At 45.0% G+C, this 21,189-nt stretch overlaps 1 protein-coding gene across 3 annotated transcripts in view; it reads right to left on the reverse strand.

The window, feature by feature from the left end:
- The window catches only part of PTPRG (protein tyrosine phosphatase receptor type G), a 926,569-nt gene that overhangs the window by 151,184 nt on the left and 754,196 nt on the right, over nucleotides 1–21,189 (reverse strand). For all 3 annotated transcript variants that reach the window (XM_066245729.1, XM_066245728.1, XM_066245730.1), the window contains exon 7: nucleotides 6,110–6,267. In XM_066245729.1, coding sequence (XP_066101826.1) covers nucleotides 6,110–6,267 — 158 coding nt within the window. The remainder of the gene's footprint in view (nucleotides 1–6,109; nucleotides 6,268–21,189) is intronic.

The following is a 21,189-nucleotide window of genomic DNA, read 5'->3' on the forward strand; positions in this document are numbered from 1 at the left end:
AACTGCCTGGACGATCCCTCTTTGCCGTCCAAACTTACAACCAGGGAAGCAATGGGCAGCAGCAGCTCATCCTGGGCTTACTCCCTGATTCTGTTTGGACGTGTAATTGTGGGTCGATTGGCCGGCACTCTAACCCTGTCCTGAACCCCTGCTGGACCAGAAAGGTAAGGAGTTTCTCCCTCCCCCTTCCCCGGTTGGCCTCTAAATTTCTCTCTAAAAACACCCCTTCCTGGTCGGACGGTTTTCTCTGACACGCCTCACGTTTTGAGGGGTTTGACTTTCAGTCTCAGTGGACTGCACGGAAGACTAGGCGCCTAGCCAAACCTCTCCACTCTCTCGGACATCTTGTCCTCGGAGCTCCCTGACAGGTGGTGACAACCTCTATCAGGGACAACTCCCCCACACGGAGATTCTCTCCTCTTGGGACAGTGACAAAAGGTGGGGACGCCCCCTCTTGCTCACCTGTCTCCACTATGGGCTCTTCAGAGTCTAAGCCTTCTGACCAGACACCTCTAGGATGTCTCATAAAAAACCTAACCAAACTCGGTCTCTCAGACCTCAAACCAAAGAAATTAATCTTCTTCTGTAACACAGCATGGCCTCAGTACAGACTAGACAATGACTCCCATTGGCCTGAAAACGGGACACTTGATTACAATATCCTAAGAGATCTTGACAATTTTTGCCACCAGACGAGGAGAGCATCAGAGATTCCTTACATGCAGGCTTTTCCTCTCCCTTCTCTCCTGTCCTTAATTTCTGTGACTTCTGTTCCACCACTCAGGCCGTTTTTGGCCAAAGAAATCTCACCTAAAACTTCTGCTCCTAATCTTTCCTTCTCTGCAGACTCCCAACTCTCTCCCCCTCCTGCCTGACCCCCAGGGCACCCCTCTCTTGGGACCCCTCTCTGGTCCCTCTGCAAACCTCTCCCACTTGAGTCTCTTCCCTCCAGAAAGTCCCCTCCCTTCGCAGAAACCTGTTTCGCATTCACCTGCAAATACCACACTCTCTTTCTCCTCCCTTGCTGGCCAGGGGCCCCTCCCTTCTCCACTGTGTTCTTAAACCCTTCTTCCCTCCTTACAGATGGGTGGCTGTGTCTCTTTTTCTGCTTTGACCCATCCTTCCCCCTCCTCAGAGACTGACTGTACCTTCCACTCCCCCTCATCCTCTCCCATCTCTACAGAACACTAAATCTTTTGACTCCTCTGACCATGTGGCGCCACCACTGATACCTCAATCTCCTCCTCCTCCTGCAGATTCTGACCCTCCTTCTTTCCATCCAGCTGCTCACACTGTCCATCGGTCTGCTTTTTCTCTTCCTCCCCTCTACACTGACAACTCCCTGCCATCTCAAAAAGCTTAAAAAAGCAAAGTTGTCTATTGAGCTGTGTGAGTGAGTAATCTGTTTTGTCTTTTTGTTTGTCAGAAAATATCTCTAGTATAATTTTAATTGAAACAAGTAAAGCGTACTCATTTAAATTCCTTAATTCATAATGTGTATCTAAAGTCTTTGTTTAATGTGTAACTGTGTCTGTTTCTAAGGCCTTAAACCAATAATTACCCACCTCTTAAACCAGGCTTACTCATCTCCATGGACTTTCCCTGCAATACCCCCGTCCTTCCTGTTCAAAAACCTTCAGGGGCTTATCGCCTCGTACAAGCCTTACATCTAATCAATGAGGCGATAGTTCCCCTCCATCCAGTAGTCCCTAATCTCTACAAGTTACTGTTACACATTCCCTCAAACACTACTCACTTCAGGGTCCTAGACCTCAAGAACACCGTCTTTATTTACCATTCCTCTATACCCTGACTCTTACTTTCTGTTTACCTTTATTTAAACTGACCCGGACAGTAATGCAACCCAGTAACTTACATGAACTTTCTTACCCCAGGGGATCAAAAACAGCCCACACCTGTTTGGACAAGCACTAGCTCAGGATTTAGCAGCATGCAATCTCAAAACTAGTATTCTCTTACAATATGTAGATGACCTACTCCTCTGCAGCCCCTCCCTGCCTGCTTCAAGGAGACACACTTCCACCCTTCTTAACTTCCTCACTGTGAAGGGATATTGTGTCTTCTCTGCTAAGGCTCAACTTCATTCTCAGTCCGTAGTCTATCTAGGCATCGCCTTAACCCCACCACCTGAGGTCTCACCCTAAATCAAACTCAGACCCTCTGCAGTCTCCAACCACCTACCACCGCAAATCAAATTCTTTCTTTCCTCAGTCTAATAGGCTTCTTTAGACACTGGATTCCCAATTTTGCTCTCTTAGTCAAGCCCCTCATGAGATCTTCTGAGCATGGCTTTTAAGGTTTATAATGGCCAAAGAAGTAACAGAAAAGGCAAATAAGGCCCCAAAGAGGTCAGAAAATACTAGCTTTTGGCATACACTCTTAAAGGCTCCAACGCCCTAAAGGGCTTCATAGGATTCCATCAGGGCCCTACTTCAAGAGTGGAAAGAAAGGTCACTGAACTGAAGCCTGCCAGGCTTCCTGGCCCCACTGGTTGACATGGCTGTGCTGTGAAAAGAGGAACATGAGAAGGTAAGCTGTCCCCTTGCTCCATGGAGGGAGAGTTCAGTCTCTTCTAGCCCTGCTCCAGCTACCTGTGACCTGACCTTGCCCTGCATGCTGGGAATTGCCATTGAAGGCCCAAGGACATCATTCATGAACCTAAGGTATTTCTTCCAAGTAGCAGATAAACTGATTACATTTCTTGTAAACATAAGGGCCATCTACTATGCCTTGCCTAAATATTTCAATTTTATTTATCCCTCAAAGTTCTCTAATGTGGGTATTGACAGTCTGATTTTGTTACTTTATTTCATGTATAGTATCTCCTTTATTCCTCTTGTCTCAATGCCCCATGCCTATTGTAGTCTGGGACCTGCTGCTAATTCCAGCTAGAAGCAGTGGTCACTAGAACTTAAACTCTAGCTGCAAAGTGTAGAAATGTAACCACCCTTTCCCTAAGTACTTGCAGGATTTACAGGTTACTCAGCAAACTGTTCAAAGACTATCCAAGAGGTGCTTCCAGCAGTCCATCACCCAAGGACTGACTTTCACGTGGACAGGTCCACACACCATGATCCTGACAACTCCCACTGCTGCTATGGTAGAAAAACGGCATGCCTTACTCAAACCACAAAACCGGAAGCTGGCTGGTCTACGTATGGCGAATATATGAAAAAACTAAGGACTCTTTTAATCAAACAATGGGAAAAGGAAAACTAGGGTAAAAAGAAAGTCAACTTAATTATCACGAAAGGTTCAAGATTTTTAAATCAATAGTTCTGACTAAAAAAGAATTATATGGTTTTGATAGTAGAAGGTATAAGGTATGGAAATACTTTTGAAAAAAAAAGGAAAAAGCAAGTTGTTATGAGGGCCAGTTATTTCTGAATAAGAAAGTTTATGAAAGTTGAAGGTTTATGTAAGTTGTAGAAGGTTTTTGCAGGTAGTAGGAGATTTGTACCAAGAAAAAAGAATTTGAACAGTCAGAAAACTGGTTTTTGAAAAATGTTTAATTAGTCACTCTGAACACCCCCTGCTTTCACCTGCCCCTTATACTTTATTGCTCAAGATACTGTCCCAATGGGTCACTGCCCTTCTAACTTCTGCAACACCACAATAACTATCTAATTTCTGAAAAACCATCACAATCATCAAGTCAACTATCAAGTTTCTCCAAAAACAAATGAATGATTTTCTAATTCTGTTCAATTCACAAAACCCCCTACTCTTACAGCTTCACAACATAAATACTCCTATACCACCACACAGCTCACTATCCTACCACACAGTTGCAATGCTCAAAGCAGGCCTCTAACCATGTCTTCTCCCCCTTAGTCAGGGCTGGACTTTCCTCCACCTTGACCATCTGGAGTTCAGAGTCTGATGGACAAAACCAACCCCTTGTCCATCAATTCTCTATCCACCTCTCATCCTGTATCAACCAAACAGGGGCTTTTTACCTGTGTGGGACCCACACCTATATGTGTCTCCCTACTAATTGAACAGAAATCTGTACCCTACTCTATCTCACCCCAAATATCAACCTCATCCCACCCCATGAGCCTCTTTCAATTCCTAGTACACTACCCATCAATATAAGGACCAAATGAGCTGTACAGGTAATTTCTTTTCTTGTTGCTTTAAAATTTTCTATAAAAGTAGGTCTAGGGACAGGGGGACTGGCCACATTGCCCTGATTTATTCCCTCTCTCTCTCTCTCTCTCTCTGAAGCCCAGCGAATTCGTAAGCATGGAATCAGTGGTTTTGCACAAACTGGGTGTCTTGACTATTGCCTTTCATTGGTCCACTCATTCTCCTATTTATTTTTCTAACTGTTGGACCCTGCCTCTTACATTTGTTCACAAGTTTCTTACAGAACTGCATGCAGACCTTCGCCAATCAGAAAATTGGAAAAATCTACCTAACCCTACACACAAACCCTGAAACCTGCCCTCGCGAAACAGAAAAATCTGAAACCCTATATCAGCAAACCTCCTAAATCCTATCTTTCAACTCCTACAGGTCCCCTAACCCTAAAGCTGTCCCATATCTGTGAAGAACTAGGAGAATGAATAGCAATCATCTCTTAACGCTTCTCAGTCTTTTTACCCTTCACATAGCAAGGGGACAAGATGGCTGGGTCTTCTTGGCTGAAGAAGAGCCTACAAATGGACATGAAACACTTCTTTTAGCTCAAGCTAACTGCTCTCTCTCCAGGGCTGCCAGGAAAGAATATCTCTAACTTTACCATGGAAGAACTTTCACCCTTCCCCCAACTATACAACCCTCCTTATCTCTGCATTGCTGATCTCCAAATACTTGTCTCTTTCTTTATCAGGTTCGTACAGGCCCGGATGACAGAAATCTCTAGGATTGCCTACAATGAAATGCTCCTACACTCCTATTCCCCAATACCCCAAGGAGAACTTCACGAGGGAAATATCAAATAGGTAGGGATGACAGCAGGAAGAAGCCGCCCCTCAGCCCAAGAAGCTCCCTCCTGAATGTTCTCCAAACCCCCTTCCTTTTAACCACACACACTCAGTCCTTCTAAAACTTACATCACAGGTTCCCTGTCTCTAAAAATATCCACATGTCCTCCCATTCGAGAGGAACCAGACCAGCACGTCTCATGAGGTTCATTCAGGAGACCATGTATCACCATGTCACCCTGTTCAATCCGTACTTGCATTAAGCAACTAACAATTATTACCTCACAAGATTTTTTTACTTCCTCACTCAGGTTTTCGAGGACATCGCCTGGTTCAGACCTCACAGCATGGAAATTGACGACCTCCTTAACTGGATGAGGGACTTGGCTTGGCAAGGTTCCCTTCTTGAGTTCTCTCCAGAAGAAGTAATAATTTTCCAATTTTTTGTCCTCTTTCTCTTTGTCACCCCTCACCATATATTATAAAATTAATAATTGCCTTTCTTTTATATGTAAGCACAGAGTTGAGAAATGATAGATACAGGAATTCCAAACTGCCCACTTGATGTTCTGCTTATCTGTCAGACCTCACCCTTTCTGGACTATGGCCCCTGAGACAGAGGAATTCCAAGAAGCTGGTCAACCTGCCCCAAGAAGGAGAATTCCAGAAAGCTGAAATCCTAAAACCGTAAAAGGGAACATGCCAGGACTTTTGCCTCAGTATCCCCCCAGGCACTCCTAAACACTATATAATTTGCCCCTAGTCTGTAACTGGTGCTCTTCTCCCTGGGAGAAGTACCCGGTAGGGTTCCTTTCTTCCTTTCAATAAAGCCTGTTACTCTGTTCTTTCGGTCTCCCATGGATTCCAACATTTGGTGCCAAAATCCGGGAAGCTGTTAGCACCTCAAGATAAAATGCTTATACAATCCCCGATTTCATGCCTGCAATTCTCTTCAGCTAGTTAATTTGTAGCTGAAAAACCATGTGTTATATTTTACAATTCTTAGTTCAGAAACATGATTGTTAAAAAAAATTAAGGAATCAATGAGAATCAAAAGACCCCCCCACCCCCCACCCCCACTATCTAGCAATGTTAAAGAGTTGAGACAACACAAAACAAATAAACACAGATGCCCCATTTGGGGGCTGAATATCTACCTGGTGGAAAGAGATGGGGACGGGCTTCCGGAAGACTATCCACTCCACAATTTCACTACACGGTGGGGTGGTCAGAGAACCTGTGTACCGGTAATAGCTGCCCAGGGATGCAGGCAGGAGGTCCCGGAGGACAAAAGGATCCAGAAAGGTCTCCTTCTCTGTGGGGAAGAAGCAGAAGAAAAGAACACTGTAAGTTGTACCAGGCTGCACACACCCGGGCACAGGCTCTGTGTGTGAGGCCACATCACAAGCCCCATGTGTGTTTCCATCCTGAGAAGCACTAATGATTGGGGGTGGGAAAGGCCCCGAAAACAAGGCAGCATTTCCCAGGGCGTGTTCTGAGACACCAGCATGGCACTGTATTTCAGGTAAAACAGGTTCCATGACGGACAACACTGGGCAACATTGCAGTCCCTCCCTTGTTCGCCAGGAAATGGACAGAAATGAACAGTCCTGCCGAAGTGCAATGGTTTGACTTTGTTTAACCCCAAACCTCACAATCGTGTGTCACCAGAGAACCCTTTCCTTGCTGGTACTGAAGAATAAATAACCCGTCAAGCAAACTTTGGGGCACCACACGAGAATCAACGTGAAAAAGGAACTGTAAATCAAAGGGTAAGTGTAGCTCCAAAGTTGGTTACATCCCATTTTGTTTTCATCCAAGACCTATGGATATCAAAGTGAAACCTAACTCAGGAATGACCATGAACTGAAACACGGAGGTCCTGGAAACAGGCCTCTTACTTTTACAAAAGAAAGGACATTTAAGCTGGGACCTAATAATGATAATTCTCAATAACTCTATGAGGACAACAAGGTAGAAAAAAGGGTTGTTAGTAGCTTCCCAAGGTTACACAGCTCCTAAGTGGCAACACTGAGGTACGAACCAGGCATGTGGACATGGGAGCCTGCATGGTCTGACTCAGCTAACGAAGGAACTAAAGTGAACTAGGTAAATCCTCAAGGGTGGGGACAACAGAGGAGAAGAGCACTTTAGACCTTGGGAACAGCATGTATGAAGGTCCTGAGGCAGGAAGAAATAGTGCAACATAGATTAGGTTTGTGTTGTAATTCTCCCAGTCAGGTTCAGTAGATCATCCAGCTTCTATCTCAAGTCAGAGAAGGTTCCATCTAGTCTCTACCTGGGTATCCAAAGGTCTAGCCCTGACCTGAATTTAAGTCCAAGACTCCTTCCTCATCCCTTTTGGGAGATTACAGTCCTGCTAATGGCTCTCCTTAACTTTTTTTTTCTTTTTTTCTTGTGGGAGAGACAGGGAGAGTCAGAGAGAGGGACAGATAGGAACAGACAGGAAGGGAGAGAGATGAGAAACATCAATTCTTTGTTGTGGTTTCTTAGTTGTTCACTGATTGCTTTCTCATATGTGCCTTGACTGTGGGGCTACAGCAGAACAAGTGACCCCTTGCTCGAGCCAGCGACCTTGGGCTCAAGCTGTTGAGCCTTGCTCTAACTAGGTGAGCTCGCGCTCAAGCTGGCAACCTTGGGGTCTCAAACCTGGGTCCTCCATATCCCAGTCCGACACTCTATCCACTGCGCCACCTCCTGGTCAGGCTCCTTAACTTTTTAATGGCCTCATTGTCCCTGGGCCCCAGCACATTCCTGGAGGCCTTGCAGGATCCACCTTACTTCATGGACACACCTGAGCCTACAAGAATATTCTTCCCAAGCCTCATGCCTCCTCCCTCTTCTTCTTTGAAGAACAGAGAGTGCAAGTATCTGGGCAAATGTGTATCCCTAAACTCAAAAGGTTTATGTAACTGGGAATGGTGCAAAAACTCCAACAGAAATCGACTGTATTGGAATAATTAAAATTGCATTCCTTTTAATAGAGATTAGTTGAACAAAACTTAACATTTGTATATGCCAACCACCATTCTGAGTTGAAAACATTTTGCAAACATTTAAGTAACACTTACTATAATGTACCAGGCCCAGTTCTGAGAGCTTTATAACTATTAAATTATCTAATACTTAAAATGGCCCTGTGAAGAGGTCTCACTATTACTAAGAGTTTACAGTGCTCGAATGCAACACCAGGTAGACTGGATCCAGGTTCTATTATTTTTAAACCATTACTGCCTGCTCTCACTTCAAGACCCTATAAGATATATACTTATTTTTATTTTTAATTTTTCCATTGATTTGAGAGAGAAGGAGAGGAAGGGAGAGAGAGAAAGAGAGAAGTATCAACTCGTTTCATTAAGTTGTTCTACTTAGTTGTGCACTTATGGACTGCTTCTCATACATGCTCTGACTGGGGATCAAACCTCCGACTTCTGGTGTGCCAGGTCAACACTTTATTCACTGAGCCATCTGGCAGGGCCTGAAGTATATACTTTTAATACTATAATTTTATATCTGCGGGAATAAAGCATAGAGAAGTTAAGTAACTAAGCCCAAGGTCACTAGCGAATAGTGAAGTAGCAGCAGTTAACCATGAGAATCAGAAATTTGGCTAATTCTTATATAGCTTTAGAATTTGCTTTTTAAAAACAAAACTTAGGCCCTGGCTGTTTTGCTTGGTGGATACAGCATTAGCCCAGCATTCAGATGTCCAGGGTTTGATCCCTAGTCAGGCCACACAGAAGTGACCATCTGCTTCGCTTCCCCTCTCTCTCCTCCTCCTCTCTCTCCTCTCCTGCTGCAGCCACCCTGGTGAGATAAGTTAACTCAGTTGGTCTGAGTATTGGCCTCAGGCACTTTAAATAGCTTGGTTGACTCTACCATCAGTCCAAGACAAGGGTTGCTGGGGGGGGATCCCCGTTGGGGTGCATGTGGGAGTCTGCCTAGCTCCTCTCCTCTCACTTAAAAAGAAGAATTAAATAATAACAATAAATGCAGAAGTCCTCAAATCATAGGGCTCTATAATCAAAATGACAAAAGTGGTTTCTGTTGGACAAAAGGCCCAATATAATAATGGAATTGTCCCTCTGCCCAATGACAAGTCTGGGCTTTCATTTAAACCTGGTTCCCAGCAGCTTAATGGTGGGGGGGGGGGTGTCTCTGCACTCGAGCTTTGCTGGGGTGGTTCAGCTAAGGCAGTGGTTCTCAACCTTTCTAATGCCGTGACCCCGCAAAACAGTTCCTCATGTTGCGGTGACCCAAACCAAAAAATAATTTTGGTGGCTATTTCATAACTGTAATTTTGCTACAGTTATGATTCGGAATGTAAATACCTGATATGCATCACCTATTTTCATTGCCTCTCCGCCTCCTAGGCTTCTGTCCTCCCGCACTTGCTGCACCCGCCCACTGGTGACGTCAGCAATCCCTGACACACGTAATGCGCTGCTACGGACTGTGGAGCGCCTCCCCCACCCCCCGCTTCCCCCCCCCCCCTTAGGCCCCGGACGGATGATGCAATCACGTCTGCGCATGACCGCAGGCATTCAGTTTGGAACGCACGTCCATAACCTCGTGCGGTGTGCGTTCAAGCTGAATAGCGCTGCTGCAGACGGTAGCGTGGCTTCTCAGCAGCTAAAGCCATCGGAAATAATGTATTTTCCCATGGCTTCAGGCGACCCCTGTGTTTTGGTCATTCGACCCCTGCCGGGGTCGCGACCCACAGGTTGAGAACCGCTGAGCTAAGGGGAGGAGATATTTTGGCCTTTGCTTGCATATCCTGAGCTGTGTAAATAGTCAACACAGGCCCAAAGCAATTGAGGGTGCGTAGGGCTTGCCCTCGCCAACTAAGTGAACTTGGAGTGACAGTGCAGCACAAACCTGCCTGCATCAAGGGCTCCAGAATGAAGAAGCAGAAAATCTTTCGAGTTTTCCCTGAAGGGCCTGACCCAACATTAGGGTTGCAATGAAGAACACTGCAGGCAGATAGGAAGTAACCAGACGGTCCCTTCAAGCCCCACAGAGGCAAAGCACCCCCTTGAGGGAGAGACCAGGCTACAAAGGACATAAAAGATAAAGCAGAAACACTACGCTACCAACCTTAGGAGACTAGATTTCAAAAGCGAAGCCTGTTTCAGCATGATCAGGAAAGTAAGTTCTTGTATGGGCTCATGAGTGGAGTAGGGACACATGGAAATTGCAGCTGTGACCACTGCTACAAAAACAGGGCTAGTCTGCCCTTGACCAACCCAAGGGCTGGTTCTGGCTAGAAATGACTAGAAGGTGCAGTCAGATGGGTGGTCGGATGGCAGACCTGCTGAGGGGCTTCAATCTCGTTCATTCTGTCACCATCTCTGCTCTTGGATCTCAGCGCTCTGAGACCGGAAGGTCCTTAGACAGTCCAAGTCAAGTCGCTTCAGGAGTGAAAGAACCCCTTCTCTTAACAAAATCTTACACAGAAGCCAAGGTGGAAACCCAGGGACACTGCAGACCACCATATCAGTCCAATTCTTTCATTTTATAGCTATGGAGATGGAAGACCAGGGGGACGCAAGGGAGTCAAGGCGAAAAGCTGAAGGAGAATCCCGACGCTCGGATGGGATTCTTTCTTCAAGGAAACCCCTTAGAATCTGCGCAGTCAGCATGGGTCAGGGAAAACAGACTCGTGCTGAAAACTGAAACTGAACTGCGGCAGTCCTCACATTTCCATTCCTGCAGGAGCCAGTGAAGGGAGCAGATGCCCAGTCTGCTGGTTCAAATCCCAACGCTCCCATCTGTGAGCTGTGTGGTCTCGGTTACCCAAACCTTCCCAGGCTGTTGTGAAAATTAAGTTATCACAAGAAAGAGTTTCAGGAACAGCTTGGAAATAGAAAACCTGCCATAAACAATAAATAGTATTCGTATTTAACTGTTACTTGCATTATTGTTATATTCCTCTAAACCAGTCCTTTTCAACTGCAGACTGGCGGTTAAAAACCACTGCTCTAAACTACCAAGGCTTAGCCGTGTACACCTTACATAACAAAGTTCTTTCTTTAAGTGTTTGCATATGTGTCATTTTTTTTAACTCTATATTACTAATGCCTTAAAGCCACATCTTATTTGATATACTCTTCATCAATCTGAGCAGCATAGATTAGAATTTTTGACCTTTCTTTGCCAAAGTTCTAGCATGGCTTTGGTACCAACTGACGTTTAACAACTGTGTGACCATAGAGAAAGACCTGCCCATCTCGGTTACATCCCTTATCTATAAAATGGGAATACTGAGAACATGGACTCCTCGGAGTTGCTGTGGAAATTAAACAAGCTAATAATGTAAGGGGCTTAGCACAGTGCCCTATAAACCCTGATTTATCAAGGCAAGCACTTGGCTGAGAGCAGGCTGGCTCATATTGTGTTTTAAGCCAGGGATTAGCAAATGTTTTCTGTAAAGTGCCAGATAGTAAATATTTTAGGTCTTGCAGGTCTAGAGGCAAAATCAACGATGTTATATAGGTACTTATATAACAAACACATTTCCACAACCTTATTAACGTTATTCAAAATGCTAATAATCACTGAGGACAGTTTTTAAAATCTGGGACTTTTATAATAAGAATGGGATTCTATTTGGGAGAAATGCCATTTCATTTAATTAGGGTTCAAATGTAAGAACCATTTTTACCTTAGGGGCCATACAAAAATAGGCAGTAGAATGATTTGGCGCTCAGGACACATTTTACTTCTCTTATTTTAAGCTGTGATAGGGATTGGGGGCAAATGTTAGAAAGTCACCTTAGTAGTCCTAACGAGAATTGGGGGGGGCAGGTCATACTACATGTTCAGGTGCTTCCATCATTATGATAATTTCTTTTATGAACATCACATTACAAAATTAACTCTTTAAGTTATTTACTTTCCTCCTTCAGCTTTTTAAGTTCAAATTTAACATAAATTTTTACTGATCTTCCTGAAAATACCATTTCCTGCTGAGTCTCACAGGCAGCGCTCTGCTGACAAATGGGGTGCTTAATTCTAACTCAGTAATAAATTTAGAAATAGTAGCCCTATATTTCTAGCACTATCCACAAAGCTCACATAAGCTATTAGGTGCTCAACTGGCTGGACCCCAAAACAGGAGTTCCTGAGTACAGCCACTGTGAAGAAGGAAAATAGCAGTTTTCACTTAAAAACTCAATCCATTCAAGTAGGAAAATCTAAACAAATGTAGATCTGGTAAAGTGGAGAGAAGTGCTAGAAGTAGGCCCCCGAGATATAGATCCTAACTCATTTACTTAAAGGTCTGACAGAAGACAACTTATCAAATCCCCCCACCATGGACCCCTCACCTGTAAAATGGGTTCTGATAGTGTCACTCACACACGGAGGTTCTGAGTAGTGAATGAATCACCATAGTAACAGGTTTAGGCACAAGAGAAGTACATACAAGTGCTTATTAAATAAATCTTATTATAAAAGGGCAGTATGACTTCAAACCCATCCTGATCATAGCATTCTGCTTCTAACTTTTATCTTAATTAGTAATTTGAATTAAAAACATCCCTATCCCAGCCACTTAACTAGTTGAGAAAAATATTTGAAACACTCTAGTTATATTACCACTCATTTCATTATACCATAATGAACAGGTACTGTGCATTATTAGATAAAAGAATTCAAAAGAAATGAATCTCATATTCTACTTTCAAGGATCCCAGTGCTGTATGCAGACAATATCATATTTTAATAATTAATTGTTCATCAAAGAGAAAGATGAGGAACAGGGATGCTAAATTCAAAGTTATTCATATTGCAGAAATGAATAATGTATGACTTTTATATTAAATAGACACTGTGTTAAGTAGTCTATATTTCACCCAACTCTGTCTTTTATTTTTAAGCATTTTGAATGACAATATGAATAATCAGTTAGGAGAGGTTTATTTAGAAAAGAGAAATACCTATTTGAATGCAAATGAAGTATATCTGAAAATGATTAAAATTTTCTTACCAATTAGAAAATTTTGTATGAGGGCTTTCAAGTCATGGTCCACCATTAAGCCCAGCGCGGCCCAGTTATCCTGGCAGCTTCCTTTCAACATTAAATTATATCTGGCTCAATTCTGTTCAATTTCTTATTTCCGATAGCAGTGCCAGGAGGCAATCTTTAATTAAAGAAAATTTGAAAGATTCAAACATGCATAATTGGATTAAAAATGTGATCATTAAATCATTAGATGATAATCATATGATTGATTGCATTTTTTTTCAGTGTGTTAATAACCTTATATTTTCTTTTTTTCTTTATTAGTGGGGTGTGCAGTCAGGGACAAATAAGGACAGATAGAGAGGAAGAGAGAGAAATGAGAAACATCAATTCATAGTTGTGGTACCTTAGTTATTCATATATGCCCTTGACTGGGAGGCTCCTGTTGAACTAGTAACCCCTTTCTCAAGCCAGTGACCCCTTGCTCAAGACAGTGACCTTGGGGTCATGTCTATGATTCCATGCTCAAGCCAGCGAACCCATGGCTCAAGCTGGTGAGCCCGCGCTCAAGCCAGCAACCTTGAGGTTTCGAACCTGGGTCCTCGGTGTCCCAGGCTGACACTCTGTCCACGGTGCCACCAACTAGTCAGGAAATAACCTAATATTTTCAATGCTTTAGTTATTTAAGAAAAAAGAAATCAACATACAGACAAGACCTATGCAATAACTAAGAATCATGGAATTAATCTGAATGCAGACACACACACACACACACACACACACACACGAATGAACACAGTATTACACTCAGAGGTGTACTGACAGGATGTGGTGGTCTTTTGGGAAAGAATAACTGTGCTACCCCCAAAACAAGGAACCAACCAATAATTGTTTTAGTTTCTCAGAATTTCCTAAAACTGTTTATAAGAAAAAAACTATTAATTTTCCCTTAAACAGCCTGACTGGGTGGTGGCTCAGTGGATACAGTGTCGGACTGGGATGCTGAAGACCCAGGTTCGAGACCCCGAGGTCGACAGCTTGAGCGTGGGCTTATCTGGTTTGAGCAAAAGCTCACCAGCTTGAGCCCAAGGCCCCTGGCTTGAGCAAGGGGTTACTCGGTCTGCTGAAGGCCCGCGGTCAAGGCACGTATGTGACGGCAATCAATGAACAATTAAGGTGTTGCAATGCACAACAAAAAACTAATGATTGCCCTGGCCAGTTGGCTCAGCGGCAGAGTGTCGGCCTGGCATGCGGGGGACCCGGGTTTGATTCCCGGCCAGGGCACACAGGAGAAGCGCCCATCTGCTTCTCCACCCCTCCCCCTCTCCTTCCTCTCTGTCTCTCTCTTCCCCTCGCAGCCAAGGCTCCATTGGAGCAAAGATGGCCTGGGTGCTGGGGATGGCTCCTTGGCTTCTGCCCCAGGCGCTAGAGTGGCTCTGGTCGCGGCAGAGCGACGCCCCGGAGGGGCAGAGCATCAATCGCCCCCTGGTGGGCAGAGCATTGCCCCTGGTGGGAGTGCTGGGTGGATCCCGATCGGGCGCATGCGGGAGTCTGTCTGACTGTCTCTCCCTGTTTCCAACTTCAGAAAAAATACAAAAAAAAAACCCCCAAAAAACTAATGATTGATGCTTCTCATCTCTCCGTTCCTGTCTGTCTGTCCCTGTCTATCCCTCTCTCTGACTCTCTCTCTGTCTCTGTAAAAAAAAAAAAAATTCCCTTAGACATTTAAAATTACTGGGTTTAGGGCTGGCCTTCTGCTTTTTGTCAGGGAGGGTAGGAAGGGAGTGACAGTGAAAAATATCTGGGTATTAGGTCATCACTTTGAATGGGAGAACACTTATGACAGTTCTGCTAAAAGTTCATATGCAGGCAAATCACCTGGGGGGCTTGTTAACTGTAGATTCTAATCCAGTAAATCTGGAGTGGGGCCAGAGTTCCAGTTGCCAGTGTCTTTGAGGACTGGATCAGTGGGCTCCTGCAGCATCTGCAGCTTCCTCCACTGCTACTTGCTGACTCTCCAGTAGAGCCTCATGCTGTTCCAGATCATACTAGCTCAGGGCCTTTGCACTGGCTTTCCACGCTGTCTGGAACATTTCTTCACTGCTCTCTATTAATGGAAGATTTTAGACTACATGCCTTTCAGCTAATAACAACTTAGTCATATTTGAATGATGTTTCTCAATGAGATCTCTCCTGAATACTGTTTAGAAAATGCAAATTTTAAAGGAAGGCTCCTTAAGAAGGAATCATTTGATTAAAAACCTGAAGGTAGGAGTAAACCATGTGGCTACATCGGGAGAACACTCTAGGCAGAGAGAACAGCCAGTGCACAAAGGGATTCTGTCTGTTGTGTGGCTTTAATGAAATGAGCAAGAGGGAAAATAGAAGAAAAAGGTTCAGAACTCAAAATATGACAGGCTCTAGGACAGGGAGGGGGTCGTGAACCTATGGCTCACGAGCCAGATGTGGCTCTTCTGATGACTGCATCTGGCTCACAGACAAATCTTTAATAAAAATAATAATAACGTTAAAAATACAAAACATTCTCATGTATTACAATCCATTCATTTCCTACCGCTCATGTTCATGGTTGCGGGTGGCTGGAGCCAATCACAACTGTCCTCTGGGACAACACCAAATTTTTATTGGATAATGTGTAACATACATGGGTCGTTGTATGGCTCTCACATTTTAAAATATGTGGCGTTCATGGCTCTCTCAGCCAAAAAGGTTCCCAACCCCTGCTCTAGGAGGAAACCATCAGCTGCTGGCTAAGTACAGCTGGAATTTGACTAAAAATCGTGAGGCAGCAGAAACACTAGACCTGGAGCCAGCAGCTGTGGGTTAGGTCTGCACCAGCCAGAATGAACTCTGTGATCTGGGAGCCACAATGGATCTGACTGATGGTGACAACACTGGAGCCAGACCTGGGAGGTCAGGATGGAAAGGAAGATCCCAAGGACCAGACCCTGGAATTTTAGAAGCCTGACTTCTAGAAATCACCAGAAAACATTAGATTATAATTAAGACATTGGCAAGGACTTTCAGAGGGTGCCAAGGAATTAATTTTATCATCTAAATATAACCAATGATACTACCTGTAGGTAACACAAGACCAGATGCTGACTTGCAGGCACGTCATCTCTTCATCTTCAGTGAGAATGAAATGGGAAGGACAGGACAGTGGAAACGTGGCTGGCCCGTTTCTAGAGAACAGCTACCTGCCAGGCTTCATGGAGATGATTTTAAGGAATAAGCACTAGGTTGACATCATGGAGATCTTAGGGAAGTTACCCAACAACCACAGAGTATTCTGAAGAGTTTCATAGGACACTAGTTCCATTTCATTTTACAAACGAGGAAAACAAGGTCCAGAGAGAGCAAACGACTGTGCCAAGATTGCACAGTGAGGTCGGGAGTGAGTCTGGGTCTCCTGAGGCAGAGACACCCCCACCAGTGGGCACAGGCCAGAGGAAGCCCTGCAGGCCCAGATTATGCACGCGTAGTAGTGTTACAAAATATGAGCAAGAGCAGCTCAAGAGGGAGAAGGTCCACCTGATTAACCAAGTTCCTGTACACAAGCACCCACAGAGCTGCTCCAAGGCCATGACATAGTGCACCCTGGTTTAAAGACATCTATCCCCCTTGAGTTTATTGGCGGTTTCAGTTGGCCAAATGTGGCATTTTGATTTAAGCATTGATGTTTGAATGAAACATGTTGACATTAATATTTCCAATAAGAAATTATGCAAAGAACAGAGTCTTGTTAACAATCAAGGAAATGAACGCAACATTTAAATGATATAGTCACAGTGACACAATCCAATGTTATCTCTGAACAGTTGTGTGGCTTGCCTCTCTCCCCTACATGAGACTGGTGGCCAGAACTGACATATTGTGTACATTCTTTTAACTTCCTTTAGATGCTCAAAGACCTCATTCACACGAGGGAAACTGAGGCATACAAGAGTTAAGGAATTTTGACAATAATCAGAAAATAGTCAATGCTAGAAATAGAAACTGGCCCAGCAGAGCTTGGAAGAGAGTACATTTTGAAATCTGAAAATTTTAAAAGGTTTTATTTATTGATTTTAGGAGGAAAGCAAGAGAAAGAGAAGGTAAAGGGAGGGTGGGCAGGAAGCATCAACTTGTAGCAGTTGCTTCTCATATGTGCCTTGACTGGGCAAGCCCAGGGTTTCAAACCAGCAACCTCAGCATTCCAGGTCAATGCTTTATCCACTGTGCCACCACAGGTCTGGCCATTTTGAAGTCTAACAATACTAGGCTCAAATCATCACTGATGCATGAGCTGGGGAAATTAGCCCATCTCTACAAACCTCAGTATAGCCATCTTTCCCATAGAATTAAAAAATTCTTATCTTACTGTGCGGCTATGGATGAAGAAAGACTGTATGTGTAGGCCACCTAGCTGGGCTGGGCACACAGCTGGGTGGACAGAAAGGCTGTGCTTCTTCCTTTCACTCACCTTCTCGTTCCTCATTGACTACCCTCCCCCCGATCACACAGGGACTCCCCTCTCCAAACCCCAAATTACTTTTTCACATTTTTGTGTGACCCAGCGAAGTCAAGCGGCACACATTCTGACTCAGTAGCCAGGCAGCGATGGAGACAGAACTCCGAGCTCCACAATCATCTCCTGTCCCCATATGGGCTCCACACTCCAGCCAACAAATAACGGTGACAGCGCAGGCTGGGGCAGTGCTGGCGCATGCCAGGCTCGAGTGCATATGACTAGTTGCTGATTACTCAGGACAAACCAGTAAGGTTTTGAGAAAATTGGGCCGCATTAGGTGACTTGAGCAGGCTGTACAATTAGCAAAAAGCAGGACTAGTATTCAAACTCTTGGCCACTACCCAACAATGCCTCTCCTACACCATGGGATACAGGGGCACAGGGTAAGAAAGTCACATACCATCTAACACTGCCTCTTTTACAACACAGGACACGTGTGCAGGGAAAGATCACACAGGTAGCCTTCATGCTTTAGCAAGCACTCCTGCAATAGGCGACTGGAGACATATATATATATATTTTTCCATTTTTCTGAAGCTGGAAACAGGGAGAGACAGTCAGACAGACTCCCGCATGCGCCCGACCGGGATCCACCCGGCACGCCCACCAGGGGCGACGCTCTGCCCACCAGGGGGCGATGCTCTGCCCATCCTGGGCGTCGCCATGTTGCGACCAGAGCCACTCTAGCGCCTGGGGCAGAGGCCACAGAGCCATCCCCAGCGCCCGGGCCATCTTTGCTCCAATGGAGCCTTGGCTGCGGGAGGGGAAGAGAGAGACAGAGAGGGAAAGCGCGGCGGAGGGGTGGAGAAGCAAATGGGCACTTCTCCTGTGTGCCCTGGCCGGGAATCGAACCTGGGTCCTCCGCACGCTAGGCCGACGCTCTACCGCTGAGCCAACCGGCCAGGGCTGGAGACATATTTTTGACATCTCTTTGCTCTCCACGTCCCATTGAAGCAACCAGGAAGAGGCCACTTCCCTGGGCTGCTGTAACTTTGTTCAAATGACAAAACATTGACAGAGAAGGCTGGCCAAATAAGAACCAGCCTCAAACTCAAAGTTAACCCCAGAGGAATCACTTTTGAAGTCTTTTTCTGTCTGCATGCTATTGTTAACAACACTATTAATGATGTCATAGAAGTCACCCTGCGTCCATTTTCTGGCTGTAGCTAAGAAAAGAAACGGAAATAGCTAGCATCCATGGTGGAGGTTCAGACACACCGGAGTCCAGGCAGCTGCGGAAATAGCCTAAGTGTGACTGTTTCTAGGAGATTCTGAGATCACAAGTGTTCAGATAAGCATCTGCCCTTCCTGGACCCATCACAGACATAAGTCAGTTAGTCAACTCCAAAGTGCTGCATATTTTTAGCGCACTTCAGGAACGTCCAAATAATTAAATGATTAAAACATCAGCTTCACACAGGAAATCCTCTCGCATGTTAAGATGTTCAAAATTACCAGCAGACTGTAGGAAATATACCACTAGCTTTCCCATTCACAAGGGAGACAGTAATTTGAATGATTTCTTTCTTTAAGGTAAACACTAAAACAGAACCCTCTTTAAAGTCACCCCTTTAAATGTAATTTTTTAAATAAAATAAATAAATACATTTTGATCACATGGTGATCTGGGCAAAATCAAGTCCATCTCCATAAAGTGAGTCAGATGGGAAGGAGAGACCTGTCTGGGCATTCACATTGTCCCAACATTAACAAGCCACTGTGTGAAGACGACAGGATTGGTGGGGTCCCTGTAATACCTACTACAGACCAGGCAGGCTAGACAATTCTGCGGGAAGAGGTGGAGAACAAATAATTAAGGCAGGGGTCCCCAAACTTTTTTCACAGGGGGCCAGTTCACTGTCCCTCAGACCGTTGGAGGGCCAGACTATAAAAAAAAAACTATGGCCCTGGCCGGTTGGCTCAGCGGTAGAGCGTCGGCCTAGCGTGCGGAGGACCCGGGTTCGATTCCCGGCCAGGGCACACAGGAGAAGCGCCCATTTGCTTCTCCACCCCTCCGCCGCGCCTTCCTCTCGGTCTCTCTCTTCCCCTCCCGCAGCCAAGGCTCCATTGGAGCAAAGATGGCCCGGGCGCTGGGGATGGCTCTGTGGCCTCTGCCCCAGGCGCTAGAGTGGCTCTGGTCGCAACATGGCGACGCCCAGGATGGGCAGAGCATTGCCCCCTGGTGGGCAGAGCGTCGCCCCTGGTGGGCGTGCCGGGTGGATCCCGGTCGGGCGCATGCGGGAGTCTGTCTGACTGTCTCTCCCTGTTTCCAGCTTCAGAAAAATGCAAAAAAAAAAAAAAAAAAAAAAAAAAACTATGAACAAATCCCTATGCACACTGCACATATCTTATTTTAAAGTAAAAAAACAAAATGGGAACAAATACAATATTTAAAATAAAGAACAAGTAAATTTAAATCAACAAACTGACCAGTATTTCAATGGGAACTATGCTCCTCTTGCTGACCACCAATGAAAGAGGTGCCCCTTCCAAAGTGCGGCGGGGGCTGGATAAATGGCCTCAGGGGGCCGCATGCGGCCCGCGGGCCATAGTTTGGGGACCCCTGAATTAAGGCTTTGCAGGCCAGTTCCAGAACTACTCTATTCATGTGAAAGCAGTCACAGACAATACTTAAACTAGTAAGTGTGGTTGTGTTCCACTAAAGCTTTATTTACAACAATAGCAGGCCAGAAAGGCCTGCAGATTGAGGATAGTGACCACATGCCAGGCACCCTTCCTGTCTGTACTTCCCTTACAGCATTTAGCATTAACAACCATGGGACAGGTATGCTCCTTAGTCTCAGGTGAAGCGCAGGGACACAGGTGCAGCAATTTGTATAGGATCACACAGCTCCCAGGACGGGGAGCCGAATTCAGACCCAGGACAGCTGAACTCGGAGGCACTGTTCCGGATTCCTGTTCGGCAGTGTTAGCAGAATTCCATTTATTTAAGAGTGCTCTATAGTAGACTCTTTATTGAAACTCATTCCAAAGTTCTGTTTATTCATGTGCACATGAGGTTATTTTGCAGATAAGTAATATTAGTCGTTTTGACTTGAAGCAAAAAAAAAAAAAAGGCCACACACAAAAGATTCCTCATGAAGTTAAAATTTCCCCAAAGGGAGGGAAAATCTTGCTCATCAAGCTTACCCGTAACACCTTGACTCACACTGACTGGGGCCTGGATGGAGGGGAGGATGAACAGACGCTATAATTAAAGGAGCCTCAAGGTCACACACACAAAACAGAAGCCCTCAAACACCTCAACTCATCTCTGTTTCATCTTCATGCTGCTGGCCTGTAAAGATGCAGACTACTATTTCTGCCTAATAGTTTATTTTTTCCCAAGTCCCTTGTTCTAGGATTTATCTTCTTCTTACAAAGTCCATTCAGGATATAGTTTAGAAACTTTTGACATTTACCTTCAGACAGAAAATTTATATCAAGATGTTTGAGTCCAGGGATAATCACAGCGATACTAGAGTGACAATGACAGAGTGTGGCCTACGCATGTCCTCGCTCGCCCCTTCAGCAGTTTATATGATGGCCCTGACGCAAGCCTGAAAGATGTGGGTGGTGATGTGGCCGAGAGCAGAGTGGGAGGCGGTCTAGGAGTAACAAGGGCCAGTCTGAAGTCACAAAGACCTTGGTTCAAGTTCCTCAGTCACTGCCTGCTTTACTTGCCATTCTGTATAATGAGGCCATGAGCTTTATCT

Source organism: Saccopteryx bilineata, chromosome 10 (genome assembly GCF_036850765.1).
Source record: "Saccopteryx bilineata isolate mSacBil1 chromosome 10, mSacBil1_pri_phased_curated, whole genome shotgun sequence".
NCBI classification, from domain to species: domain Eukaryota; kingdom Metazoa; phylum Chordata; class Mammalia; order Chiroptera; family Emballonuridae; genus Saccopteryx; species Saccopteryx bilineata.